The sequence below is a fragment of the Lissotriton vulgaris genome, chromosome 2_1 (assembly GCF_964263255.1).
Source record: "Lissotriton vulgaris chromosome 2_1, aLisVul1.2, whole genome shotgun sequence".
Lineage (NCBI taxonomy): Eukaryota > Metazoa > Chordata > Amphibia > Caudata > Salamandridae > Lissotriton > Lissotriton vulgaris.
Genome location: NC_141687.1, coordinates 507,084,957 through 507,098,619, shown reverse-complemented (window position 1 = coordinate 507,098,619; position 13,663 = coordinate 507,084,957). Strand labels below are relative to the sequence as shown.

The 13,663-nt window shown below is 41.0% G+C and overlaps 1 protein-coding gene across 3 annotated transcripts in view; it reads left to right on the top strand.

The window, feature by feature from the left end:
- The window catches only part of HECW2 (HECT, C2 and WW domain containing E3 ubiquitin protein ligase 2), a 1,269,905-nt gene that overhangs the window by 244,585 nt on the left and 1,011,657 nt on the right, over nt 1–13,663 (top strand). For all 3 annotated transcript variants that reach the window (XM_086955408.1, XM_086955407.1, XM_086955409.1), the window contains exon 2: nt 3,917–4,245. In XM_086955408.1, the coding sequence (XP_086811534.1) occupies nt 3,954–4,245 (292 nt within the window). In that variant the 5' untranslated portion in view covers nt 3,917–3,953. The remainder of the gene's footprint in view (nt 1–3,916; nt 4,246–13,663) is intronic.

The following is a 13,663-nucleotide window of genomic DNA, read 5'->3' as shown; positions in this document are numbered from 1 at the left end:
CATCTCAGCCTACTTTCCACCTCACAGCCCCATTTCCAGCTGTGAGCTTGCTGCTGCCTGACTCTTTTCAATGAGCAGAGGTCCTGTACTGATTACTGACTCTTACCCAAGTTGTCTTAGGAACTTTCATTCTTTTGCCTAAGTCCCTCAGAATTTTCTCTTCGCACGTAGGTTTTTAGACGCCTCTGAAAAGGTGCCTTTATAATCCTGTTTTACTTAGTCTGTAACAATTGTTGCCGCTGCTGCCAATAGACCAGTGGTAGGATTCCAGATAAAGATAAACACTCCACAATCAATTAACCAATACCCAAGCAGTATTCTTGTATTTGACTAAAATCACAACTAATATAACAAAACTTTTGCCTGTGTCGTTTGGAGTATTTTATTTTTACTGATGAGATGCATTATTCTTCTAGTACTTTCAAGGGTATCCACGAATCACATTCCGATGCTAGAGTGGTCCACACTTGCAGTGTAGTGTAATGGTTGCAAGGGATGCTCAAGTAACTCCCCGGCAGATGTCTGATACGGAGCCCCACTGTACCTCTAAACATGAAGCAGTCATCTCTCACTGCCATGCCTATCCTGACCAACAGACCGAAGATTGCCCTGTGGCAGGGGAAACCCAAAGGAAGGTACCATCTGTTGGGTGAGCGTAGTCATGGGAGCGTTTAGATCCTGCCAGACGGCCACAAAATACACAGAAAGATCATCTCGTGGACTCATCTCTGCTGACCTATTTGTAACTCCGATCCAGGAATAAACCACCTGCTCCTGTGAAACTTAGCTCAGTAAAACCTCTTTGAAGGCAGGATGATGCTCCAAGAGAAGACTTTGACGATAAAAGATGACCGTGACATCAGTTCAATACTGCCCTTTAATACACTCAAATAAAGCCTCGTACATGAAATAACTCAAAAACTGCTCAAATTTGTGATATATGACATCGCCACAAAGCAAGGCCTCTTTAATGAATATGATTAAGAGGTATCTAGGTCAGGTAGACTCAAAACACAACTTCCAGTGAGCAGGGCCGGACTGAGAACAGAAACCGGCCCTGGCAAAATGTTCAGCTGGCCCCCCCTGGGGCCAGGGGGGTGCAGGTGAGCAGTTTGCGACGGCCGTTTTCGGCCAATTATGTTACCGGGGGCCGACATTGCCGACCCCCCGTAACAAAAACGGCCCCCCAGGTGCCCAAAACCGGCCCCCACCCTAGCGGCCTACCGGGGAAACGCCCGGTGCCCGCTATGGCCAGTCCGGCCCTGCCAGTGAGCCAGAAGACCTCCACCATCACGGGGGTTGGCCTTTGTATCTCCTTAAAGTTGCCACCAGAGATATAAAGAAAATAGTCTGCTGTCTGTGTGGTCCTCAATACATACCCTAAAGACCCCATCACAGCAGTCCACATTATTGCGAGAATGATATATTGCATAGGCAACCTGTGCCTTTGGCATTTCCTCTAGGCCAAGGAAGGGGTCCTGCTGTAAATGTATGCGGAATCCCTTGCAGATCTTTTAGAGTGTCTGGTAGATCAAGTAGCTCCCCCCTCAAACCTCATCATGAAAAACGACACCCCAAAAGCATCTGTTCAGCACTTAGTTGAGGGCCTTCACCTCCGAGGTGATTGCACCTATTTCAGTCCTCAAGGTGAAATGTAGACTCTCGTTTCGAAGATTTTAGACCCACTCTAAAAAGAGCATCATAATCTTGAGGTGGTAGACCATGGCCAACATTATATTTGGTGCCGGAGAACCGCAGTCGGAATCCTGCTCCCAGCATCACTGCACCGTAAAATGTTTTCCTGGGAAGAATGGGGAGTCCTACTAACTATTGTTTGGAACTACAGAGCTTTGCTCCGTCCCAGGCCGTTTTCTCCATGAATATCTCGCCAGGTTTGACCAGCAGTATGTGGTTGCGGCAGGGCTTTAAGTGGGCCGGGTCTGACCGGGTCTGAGCACCAGCAGTTATTTTCAGGAGGCCTCAAAACGGGTCTCTATCGGGTGCAATTTTCGGATCTTGAAGAGGTAGTCTGTTTTCTTTTTTTTTCTTGAACTATTGTTACACACATACTTAAGCAAATCAAGCTAATGCTCTCCCAGTACCCCTGGCATCCCCACACCAGCCCGATCAGAGGTGCAACTGGAGCCAAATTTCGGGAGGGGCTAAGAAGGAAAAATTTCAGGGGTGGGGGTGGCCTCATTATTCCAGTAGTAGGAAGTGTGGAGATGCAGGGGCTCTAAGAAGGGGTGAAAAAACTACCAAGAATCATTAACATGCAAATGGTCTTTTACAGACCTGTGAGGTATTCGAGTGCGGATGTGTGTGCCCGGGAAGCTGTGTCAGCCCAGGCTGCCACACATGACAGGGAGGGCTGAAGCCCTTTGAAACCAATGGGCGTTGCGTGCCTGATCTCGATTATAAGGTCTTCCTTTAAAGTCCACTTCGGCCCTCCGATTCTGACGTACCTCTTCGATTGCCAGTTTCTGAGTTGACTATCGCGCATTTGCCCGAGGCCGGCAGAGCTCTCAACTGTGGCATTTGGGTTCATCCCGTCCGGATTTTCCTGTTTATGTAAGTACCAAACTAACGCCATTTTTTCCAAAAACACCTCATTCCAATGATAAGATACCTTTTTAGAAACGTTATGTGAACTGGACCTATCTGAGGGACGTAACCAGATAGGACGGTGCGGAGCACTACAGAACTAGCCTGGTCTGAGCACCAAACCTCAAAACCAATTGAGATTTTTTTTTAAATAGGATAGTGTCACGCAAGAAAATTTAGGGTTTATTTTGAGCAAATGACAACTTCTAAAGTACTATATACGATGAAGGAGGACGTTTTACCCTTGAGCTTTATCTTTCAGGTAAAGTGACTGCTTCCTAAAAGCGGTTTTGAAAATAGACCTATCCACCATGCAGTTTACTGCAGGTCAGCAGGGTTGAATTGGGATAAAGAAATCGTCCGGGCACGCTAAAAAAAGTGGCCACATTTGCAGATTGCCTTTCCGCAAAGCACTGCTTCGGCAAAGTGTTTTAAAAAGAAGGGGGTGGATGGATCTCTGACAGAGGCATGTTTTCTTAGGAGGGGAGGGAGCAAGCCTGGGTGGGGAATTCCAACTCTAATGACACTCTGAGGAGTCCTAGAGCTGACGGCTTGTCAGATCAGGTGGTACTGCTACACTAGTTATCTTTATTTAGACCACGCCCCTACTTAGATAGGCCACACCCCTTTGAGGTTTGCCCCGCCGCATTTAGAGCACCCCCAGTTTTTTCCCACTTAAAGCCCTGGGTTGAGGGGACTTCACAGTCGCGGCTTTCCTGCATCACTTGTAATTCCGATTTGGGCAGAAAATCAAGTGTCTAACCAAGTCGAAACGTTAAAGGAGCTTATAATAAAAGTCTTTTTCAGTCAAAGACAGAAGTTTCTTAAATATGTTCGACAATCACAGACCAATGTAAAAAAAAATTGGAGCTAATTTTGATGTATAGTGGATTAAATGGTTTGGAAGTAATGAGGAATGATTAAAACAGCATCAATTCCATGGTGAGTTAGAAAGTGGAATAAAAACGTCAGGATCTGCAGCAGAAAACATACATCACAACGTGATGCCTTTTTAAGGACTTTGTATATGTACAACATGGTCAGCAGAATATTTCTGGTGCATGTTTTGAATGCGCATGCGTACACCCTGGCAGCTAACTGTGTGAAGCAGTTTAATAAATGGCAAATTGAGGTAATGCTAACTTGCACCGACAAGCGTTCAAAGGATGTTTTACATACCTGTGGGTCCTCGTGGAGGAAAAGGTGAATGATTGGTGTTTCGGGGGGAGTGCATTGACCATGTCCTGTCTGCTGACAGCTCTGCACTTGACACTCCTTCCTTGGCCCTAACACTTGTATTTGTTCTTTGCAGACCCTTAAGGAAGACATTTGCAAGCAGACCTGACAAGATGGCAAGCTCAGCTCGGGAACACCTCCTTTTCGTGCGGCGGCGAAACCCCCAACTCCGGTACACCTTGAGCCCGGAGAACCTCCAGAGCCTGGCTGCCCAAGGAGCCATGTCTGAGAACCTGAACTTCCAGCGTGCCAACAGCGACACGGACCTGGTGACGTCAGAGAGTCGCTCCAGCCTGACTGCCAGCATTTATGAGTACACCCTGGGCCATTCACAGAACCTCATCATTCACTGGGATATTAAGGAGGAGGTGGACCCCACGGACTGGATTGGACTTTACCATATAGGTAGGTCGCAGAGCACAATGGGCGCTGTTGTCGATCTCCGCTTGCGCGAAGTGGTGATAGCAATGAGTACAAAGGTGCCTTGCATGACTGGCATCTGTGAAGGCTCAACCTTGTATCATTTACCTGTGGTCGATGCGTGAACAGTACCTGGTAAGACGTTAGTTATTGAGTGGGATTGTTTCTTTCACACGTAGCGTGAATGCACATTTGTCATGCGCATGTACACACCACACACCCTATTCTCAACTCTGACTGAGGGATTTTACCTCAGGATTAAGGCAGGGGCTAAAACTGTAGGTAAGTACATTTGTTGCTAAGAAACACCCACTTGTCTCAGAAATTCCTTGCAAATCATTAGAACAATCTTGTAATCAATCAGATCGGACACTATAAATAAAACTTTACAAGACAAGAACAAAAATTGTTACTAATGAGTGATATATCTCTTCCTTGGTGGGGATCAGCTGTGGAGGAGGGTGGAAGGTAAATCTGCCTATTTCTGGATTGCTTGGTGGATCTTCCACTTTCAGGATTGGCATCTACAATCACAGAAAATAATGTGTGTGTATGTAGAGACCTCAGTTCCCTCCCTGGGGAACAGCCTGCTGTGAGATTCCACCTGCCTCACCCATAACACAGGGGGCAATCCAGCCCCCAGTGCAGAAAGCTGTGGGCTATTTTAATGTTATTTCTATTTTAAATCATGTTGCTGGCTTCCTTTTAGCCAATTATAACTGGAGAGCTGGTCATTGTGATCAGAATAGCTGTGCGGATAAACAAAGGGAGAAAGTAGTGGTGAAAAAGAACCCGCAAGAGTTAAAGCGACAGGGATTGTAGGGTGGTGGAAGAAAGGGGCGTGCCGTGGAATCAAGATTTAGCATGCCTCTATATTTAGCATCCTGAGCACTGTGATTCTAAGAAAAAACTTTGGCCCCTGTACTTATTTTATTACACATGAATCACTTTAATAAGAATTTCTAATGCAATATTTGCTGCCTGATATTGTACAACAAGAGGTAAATTAGCCGTAACAAAAGGAGGTGTGTATGGGCGTGAGCACACTGTGTTCACGCACACGCACACAGAGCGCAGATTACTAATATGATAAATTGATAAATACATTTGTGTCTTCCCACACCACTGCACTGCATAGGCTTTACAGCCAGTCTCCTTCCATTGTGGCATTGTCCCTGTAAACGTTCCTGTCAGACACAGCATGAGTGCGCTTGAGCTGTGTTTACCTCGTCCACCAGTGTGATCAGCTGTAATCTAATAAAATCTATATAAACGAGTGTGATGTTTTTAACAACTATGTTAAATAAAAAGACATTGGTTCCTTAGAAAGAAAGAATTATAATGTATTGCCCCCCGCCGCTCCGATGTCAGTTATTAAACATATGATAAATGGCCTGAAACCACATAGCACTAAGCAGTGCTGCGGAATCACAAAGGACAAAACCGAGAGCCGAGTCCTTTGTGATGTCACTGAAGTGTGGCAACTAAACCAAATTTTATGACACTATTTCAGGGATTGTTTGACATATGCATGTATATATATATATATATATATATATATATATATATATATATATATATATATATATATATATATATATATATATATATATATATATATATATATATATATATATATATATACACACACACACACACACGGATGGCGTGCTTCTGCCTCTTGCGACGGCGGGCACTCGACGGGGTTTGCCAGCCCCTAAGTATTAAACAGCAATCCTGGTCCACTTTTTCCTTCACTCGAAAAAACCAGAGTCGAGGCCCCAATGCAGTTCACAGTGCTTCAGGTTTTATTAGGCACAAAAAACCCTACGCGTTTCGAGATCAGCCGATCTCTTGCTCACGGGTGGAGCTTAGGTGTACTGCCATTCTTTTAAAGTGAAAATTACCGTGTTTAAGAGTCACACATGATCTATAGACATAAACAAGTTATTTTCGTTGTTACAATGTCTTTCAATTTGCAAATTAACATTTATAAAATGTAAATTCATTTAAATCATTTCCATCGCATTATTGTCATGCTATAACGTATTATTTGAACAGGATATGCATTCTCATTGCGATACACTGTGAAACACAACTCATTTGGCCCAAGTGGGCTGGCCGCTAATAGTTCACATCAGCATTATTTGCATTGATTAATATTACCACCAAAGTTCAAGTTTTGCCCTAGTGGGCAAGTGTCCTTTCATAATTCCAATGATGCGTCGCATAATGCCATGTGGCCAAATTCACAATGAATTTGGCTACGCGTAGGGTTTTTTGTGCCTAATAAAACCTGAAGCACCGGGAACTGCATTGGGGCCTCGACTCTGGTTTTTTCGAGTGAAGGAAAAAGTGGACCAGGAGTGCTGTTTAATATATATATATATATATATATATATATATATATATATATATATATATATATATATATATATGTATATATATTTTGCAGTGCGGATTGCTGTGAAAGCCAAGCATGTGCTCATAAGCTTAGTGCACACCTTCAAATAGACACCAAGGGGTTTATTTAGAGATTCCTGCAAAACCTGGTGGTAACACTCCACCAGAGTAATAACATCATGCCCTTATTACCTCCAGATTTAAGGTTAGTGAAAACATGAGCTACAACTGTTGGTAAAACTGGTAGCAGCGACCACAGACCAAGACTCAGTCTCAGGCTTTATGATTCAGACAGAAAGCCCAGAAACGCGCTCTGTGGCTCGCAGAGCCCTTGACGGCTACATTTAAGTGGAGGATTACACACATTCATTATTTATCACCAGAGGAGCCTATTAAGGGGTTGGAGGCATTGGTGAGATGTGCATTACCAGGGGCTCTTGAAATCGTCCAGTCTGAGATGATTGAAATATGTGTAATGGCCACTTCCTTTATGGAAAGCGGGACTGCGTGGAGTGGATTGTGGCATCTTAATTAATACAGTTAGCTTGGGGGGACGTGATATATTTGTAATTGATATAATTAAAAGGGGGTGTGTAATTGAGGGATAGAAATAATTGGCTACACAGTGTAATAATGCAGCTGATTATAATCCTAAGGCAACGGTATTTAGAAAGGTTGTTCTGACTAACAGTTTGGGACCAGCATCCTCTTTATCCTTCTGAAATACCAGCCCCAAACCATAAATGGAATCTGTGAAGCCTTTGCAAGGCTCTCTTCTAAAAACTGGTACAAATAAACACTTTGACAATTCCCTTGCAGCCCTAACACATAAGAAAGTGCTCTGAATTTTTAATGTGAAGTGAAACTCCTTTAAAGAATTAGGGTTATTAGGGTGTGCTCTAGGTAATTATATAGTGAGTAAAAACCGATTAATCATTGTTGCTCCTTACATAGCACGAAGCTTCTACCTCATGTGAAGGGTTTTCAAGGCATGCTGTGGCACTATATATATATATATATATATATATATATATATATATATATATATATATATATATATATATATATATGTATACTGAAAAAACCATAGGTTTCAGGCCTTATATAGTTAGGAATTAGCTCTTAAAAAACCTTTGAAATTCACTCAAAAAACTATAAGTTTTAGGGGTGTTATAGTTAGCTGGACATTTCACTCATACAAAACCATTGAAATTGCTCCTATATAGTTAGTTGTATTAACTATATTTCGCGCACCCGTAATGCACTGCTGATGATGTCACATATTAGATTAGATAGATAAGCTAAATGTCCAGGTAGGAATCATTCAAAACAACCACTTTGCATTTATAAGTGTCAACTGAGTGATCACACAAATCAATAGAGTAACCAAAGGGCTTATATCAAAAATATATTCAATTTATTTTTGATTCTCAATTTTCAGTTTTTAAATACATGAAGGAAGTTTCAGAACTGGCAACAGACAGACTAACATAACATGTAAACTGAATGATAGTCTACATACACCTACAGCATAGTATGTGGCTACGTTCTATAGACCACATCAAAGTAAATATTTACACATAAGAATTCACAAATCAATTTATACAGTGAATTATACAGTGTATTGCATGTCAGGTGTTAAGCGTCGACGTTTCGGTCCATGCTGGTCAAGTCGATCCGTCGGACCATCTTCAGGACAAAGACGTTGCACAGCAATGTCTAGTACAAACACAATAATAATAATAAACCCTGAGGCACACGGAGACCAATATCCAGCTCAACACAAAAAACCAACACAAAAAACCAACAAAGTGATAAAAAGGTGAACCATGAAACCAAATCACGAGTTAGATACTATAAATCTCACCGCATGCAACACTCACCGCATGCAACCACAAGTGAACATGCGGGTTCAAAATTCGTGAGGTGATGTATCTCTATAACTTATACTATAAATCTCACCGCATGCAACAATCACCGCATGTAACCACAAGTGAACATGTGGGTTCGAAATTCGTGAGGTGATGTATCTATAACTTGTTCCAGAAATTCTCAGCACCAGAATGACTGAGCAATACTCACGAGAAATAAAACGCCACCCAGGTCGTTCTGTCTTTAAGTCAAAACAAAACATAAGACATAAAACATAAATTCCAGAGGGACATTCCTAAATAATGCCTACAACTGCGTTACCCTGCACCAATACACCCAATAGCCAGAGACCAACTCACATGTAAAACTGTCGCCACGGGATCTACAAACAAATTACAAGGGGAAACATTAGCGCGTTCGCCTGCACAACCAGGCATGTAATAATTCGAAAAACGGACCAGGCTCCAGAAACGGAGCAGATGAATGAGACTTACTGAAACAGCAGCTATGCGCCGGCTCTCAAGAGTCCGTGCTCGATCCCCGGTGAATACTCGGGACGCCAGGAGATCTCCACCCCTAACGTGGTTAAGTAGAATGATGACGACAACGCGGCCCGTTAGAGCGGCGGCCATCTTAGCCTAGTCAGCAGAGGCAGTGGGATAGTGTATAACTCAAAATAACAATAATAACAAATAACGAAAACAGTCAATTAAGTGCAAAAACCGTATTCATACTCGGCATACAACCACCATAGTATCTAAAAATAAAAATAAATTTTTTTTTTAAATAATTGATGTCGGAAAAATAACAACAGCCAACTAGGGCTAGTCATTCCTACATAGTTGTACAAAAAGTGAGGGCAAATAGTATCAAAGATGACCAATGAGATACCAATAATCTTCAAACAGCATATACAGACATGTACAACAGGCGTGAAACCAGTCAAGTAAGAGTGGCTAAATTATGCCATTCAATAAGGCTATTCAACCCATTTTCGACCGTATCACACAACCAAATCAGTTTGTTTTCCCTTTGTGTCAGTAATTTTTCGACATTGGGTCTTCTCCTTGTGCCTCTTACACATTCTATTACATACCATTTCATATCAGTTGGAGCATGAGACATGTTAGTAAAGTGCTCTACTAGTGGTGCTGTCATAACTTTACATCTGATACGGGATTGGTGTTGGGTAATCCGTTTTCTTATTTCCTGCGTTGTTTTACCAATGTAATAGAGGTCACATGGGCATTGGATACAGTAGACCACATTTTTGGTCAGACAGTTAGAATGATGTTTAAACAAAAATGTTTTTCCGTTAATGCAGCAAGTTTTTGTAGCATGGGTGGTGGCGCAAGCAATGCAGCTACCACAAGGGAAGTGTCCCACAATAGGAGCCAAACCCCAAATGTTTGGGAGGGTGTTAGGTTTAGGCTCAATGTAAGCCCTAACCAGATGATCCCTTAGGTTTCTTCCCCTTTTGAACGCAAATCTTGGCATAGCCAATTGGGGTTCAACTTTTTTAATCAGATGCCAATTGCTTCTGATAATTTTGGTTATTGCTGTCGATTCTGTACCAAAAGTCAAGACACATGTAGTCTGCTCAGTGTTGGGCTCAGAAACTCTCGACTGAGCCCAACACTGAGCAGACTACATGTGGGAAAACAAACTGATTTGGTTGTGTGATACGGTCGAAAATGGGTTGAATAGCCTTATTGAATGGCATAATTTAGCCACTCTTACTTGACTGGTTTCACGCCTGTTGTACATGTCTGTATATGCTGTTTGAAGATTATTGGTATCTCGTTGGTCATCTTTGATACTATTTGCCCTCACTTTTTGTACAACTATGTAGGAATGACTAGCCCTAGTTGGCTGTTGTTATTTTTCCGACATCAATAATTTAAAAAAAAAAATTATTTTTATTTTTAGATACTATGGTGGTTGTATGCCGAGTATGAATACGGTTTTTGCACTTAATTGACTGTTTTCGTTATTTGTTATTATTGTTATTTTGAGTTATACACTATCCCACTGCCTCTGCTGACTAGGCTAAGATGGCCGCCGCTCTAACGGGCCGCGTTGTCGTCATCATTCTACTTAACCACGTTAGGGGTGGAGATCTCCTGGCGTCCCGAGTATTCACCGGGGATCGAGCACGGACTCTTGAGAGCCGGCGCATAGCTGCTGTTTCAGTAAGTCTCATTCATCTGCTCCGTTTCTGGAGCCTGGTCCGTTTTTCGAATTCTTACATGCCTGGTTGTGCAGGCGAACGCGCTAATGTTTCCCCTTGTAATTTGTTTGTAGATCCCGTGGCGACAGTTTTACATGTGAGTTGGTCTCTGGCTATTGGGTGTATTGGTGCAGGGTAACGCAGTTGTAGGCATTATTTAGGAATGTCCCTCTGGAATTTATGTTTTATGTCTTATGTTTTGTTTTGACTTAAAGACAGAACGACCTGGGTGGCGTTTTATTTCTCGTGAGTATTGCTCAGTCATTCTGGTGCTGAGAATTTCTGGAACAAGTTATAGATACATCACCTCACGAATTTCGAACCCACATGTTCACTTGTGGTTACATGCGGTGATTGTTGCATGCGGTGAGATTTATAGTATAAGTTATAGAGATACATCACCTCACGAATTTTGAACCCGCATGTTCACTTGTGGTTGCATGCGGTGAGTGTTGCATGCGGTGAGATTTATAGTATCTAACTCGTGATTTGGTTTCATGGTTCACCTTTTTATCACTTTGTTGGTTTTTTGTGTTGGTTTTTTGTGTTGAGCTGGATATTGGTCTCCGTGTGCCTCAGGGTTTATTATTATTATTGTGTTTGTACTAGACATTGCTGTGCAACGTCTTTGTCCTGAAGATGGTCCGACGGATCGACTTGACCAGCATGGACCGAAACGTCGACGCTTAACACCTGACATGCAATACACTGTATAATTCACTGTATAAATTGATTTGTGAATTCTTATGTGTAAATATTTACTTTGATGTGGTCTATAGAACGTAGCCACATACTATGCTGTAGGTGTATGTAGACTATCATTCAGTTTACATGTTATGTTAGTCTGTCTGTTGCCAGTTCTGAAACTTCTTTCATGTATTTAAAAACTGAAAATTGAGAATCAAAAATAAATTGAATATATTTTTGATATAAGCCCTTTGGTTACTCTATTGATTTGTGTGATCACTCAGTTGACACTTATAAATGCAAAGTGGTTGTTTTGAATGATTCCTACCTGGACATTAGCTTATCTATCTGATATTACCCAGTCCCGGTGGGATTACTGGGTGGCTCTATTCTAAAAACATATTAGATTATTCATGATATGGTCAGTGACATCACTGATGACATCTCAAATGACATCGCTGATGACATCACTGATGACATCATCCAGTGAATGTGGTTGGCTTCGTTATTTAAATATGCATTATATATATATAGCAATTTGCATTGAAGAATGAGTGGATATATATAAATAAATATTTGGATGGAGGATTTAGTAGCAGTGTAATTGACTGTTTACTTGACCAATTTATAGTGTCTCACTAAATATAGTGGATAGGGACTAAACTGTGTGAATATCTGTATCACTTGTCAGTTGTTGTGTAAACTGGTTCTACAGTTGGTTACTAGTTATGTGAACGTCTATATTAGTTATTGATTAGATAACTGAGTATTTGTATGGGAGAGTGAAAGTGTGTGTGATTCGGCGGGGGGTGTGTGACTGTCCAAAGATGTGTGAATAGTTGATTCAGTATATATATGAAGTTAAAATTACATGTTCTAACAGTTTGGATGAGGGAATCTCTTTATGGGTGTGGTGAGGAGCAAATATATTTCTCAATGGTACATGTGCAACAAACTAGAAAAATAAAAGGCAGTGTATGTGTCAGTTGTATATAAATAAGTATACATAAGACTCAATGATTGTGTGAGTGACTGTATGGATAACTATATACTTGTAATAATGATTTTATAATTCACTAAGTATGACTTCCTATCTAAATGAATAGATGAAGTGGTGTTTGTATAAGTGTGTAGTTAAGTAAATATGTAAGTATGATCCATTGTTTGCATAAGTGAGTAGGATGACTTCATATGTGAATAGGATGTGTGCTGTTGTTTAATGTCGATATAGGTGTATAAGTATTTTTGATAGTGTTCTACTGTTCATTGACAGCATGTATGAGTGAATCTACAGGTAAGTGATTAGATGTATGTATACATCTATGAATCACTGAGTGGGTTTTCAGATACTTGTATTGCTGTGACAATGGATTCAAATATGATATTCTGTATTTTACAAAGCGTGATGAAAGATTTTATTAGTGTATGAAAAGGTGTATGTGATCGTCACGTGGATGATGTCATCAATGATGTAATTTGAGATGTCATCAGTGATGTCACTGACCATGTCATGAATGATCTAATATGTGACATAATCAGCAGTGCATTGCGGGTGCGCGAAATATAGTTAGTACAACTAACTATATAGGAGCAATTTCAATGGTTTTGTATGAGTGAAATGTCCAGCTAACTATAACACCCCTAAAAATTATAGTTTTTTGAGTGAATTTCAAAGGTTTTTTAAAAGCTAATTCCTAACTATATAAGGCCTGAAACCTATGGTTTTTTCAGTGAACTTGCAAGGTTTTTTTAATGCTAATTCCTAACTATATATGGCCTGAACCCTATGGTTTTTTCAGTGAATTCGTGAATTCTTTAGTAAAGCAGACGACCGGCAACAAGCTGGAATGCAGGTACAGGTTGTGCCATGTGCAAATGGTAGAGGGGAAATTGCAAAGAAATATACCCGAATATTAAAATAGAATTTTATTTTTTTGTTTTACATATATCCTGTAGACAAACAAAAGAGACAGAGCCCTGATGAGAACCCATAAAGTGACAGAAATGAGTTTGAAACGCGTCGGCATCTAAATCAGGAATGCATTAATTTGCAAACACATTTAATGATATTGACAAATTGAAATGCATTAAGTTGCTGCTTGTTGAACAATAGTATCTAAATGTTCACTTTGTCCTTTGTTTAGTTAGAGATCATTTTTGTGAGTCTAATTGTTGATAAAAACTAATACGGTGTCAATATATGTAATGTTG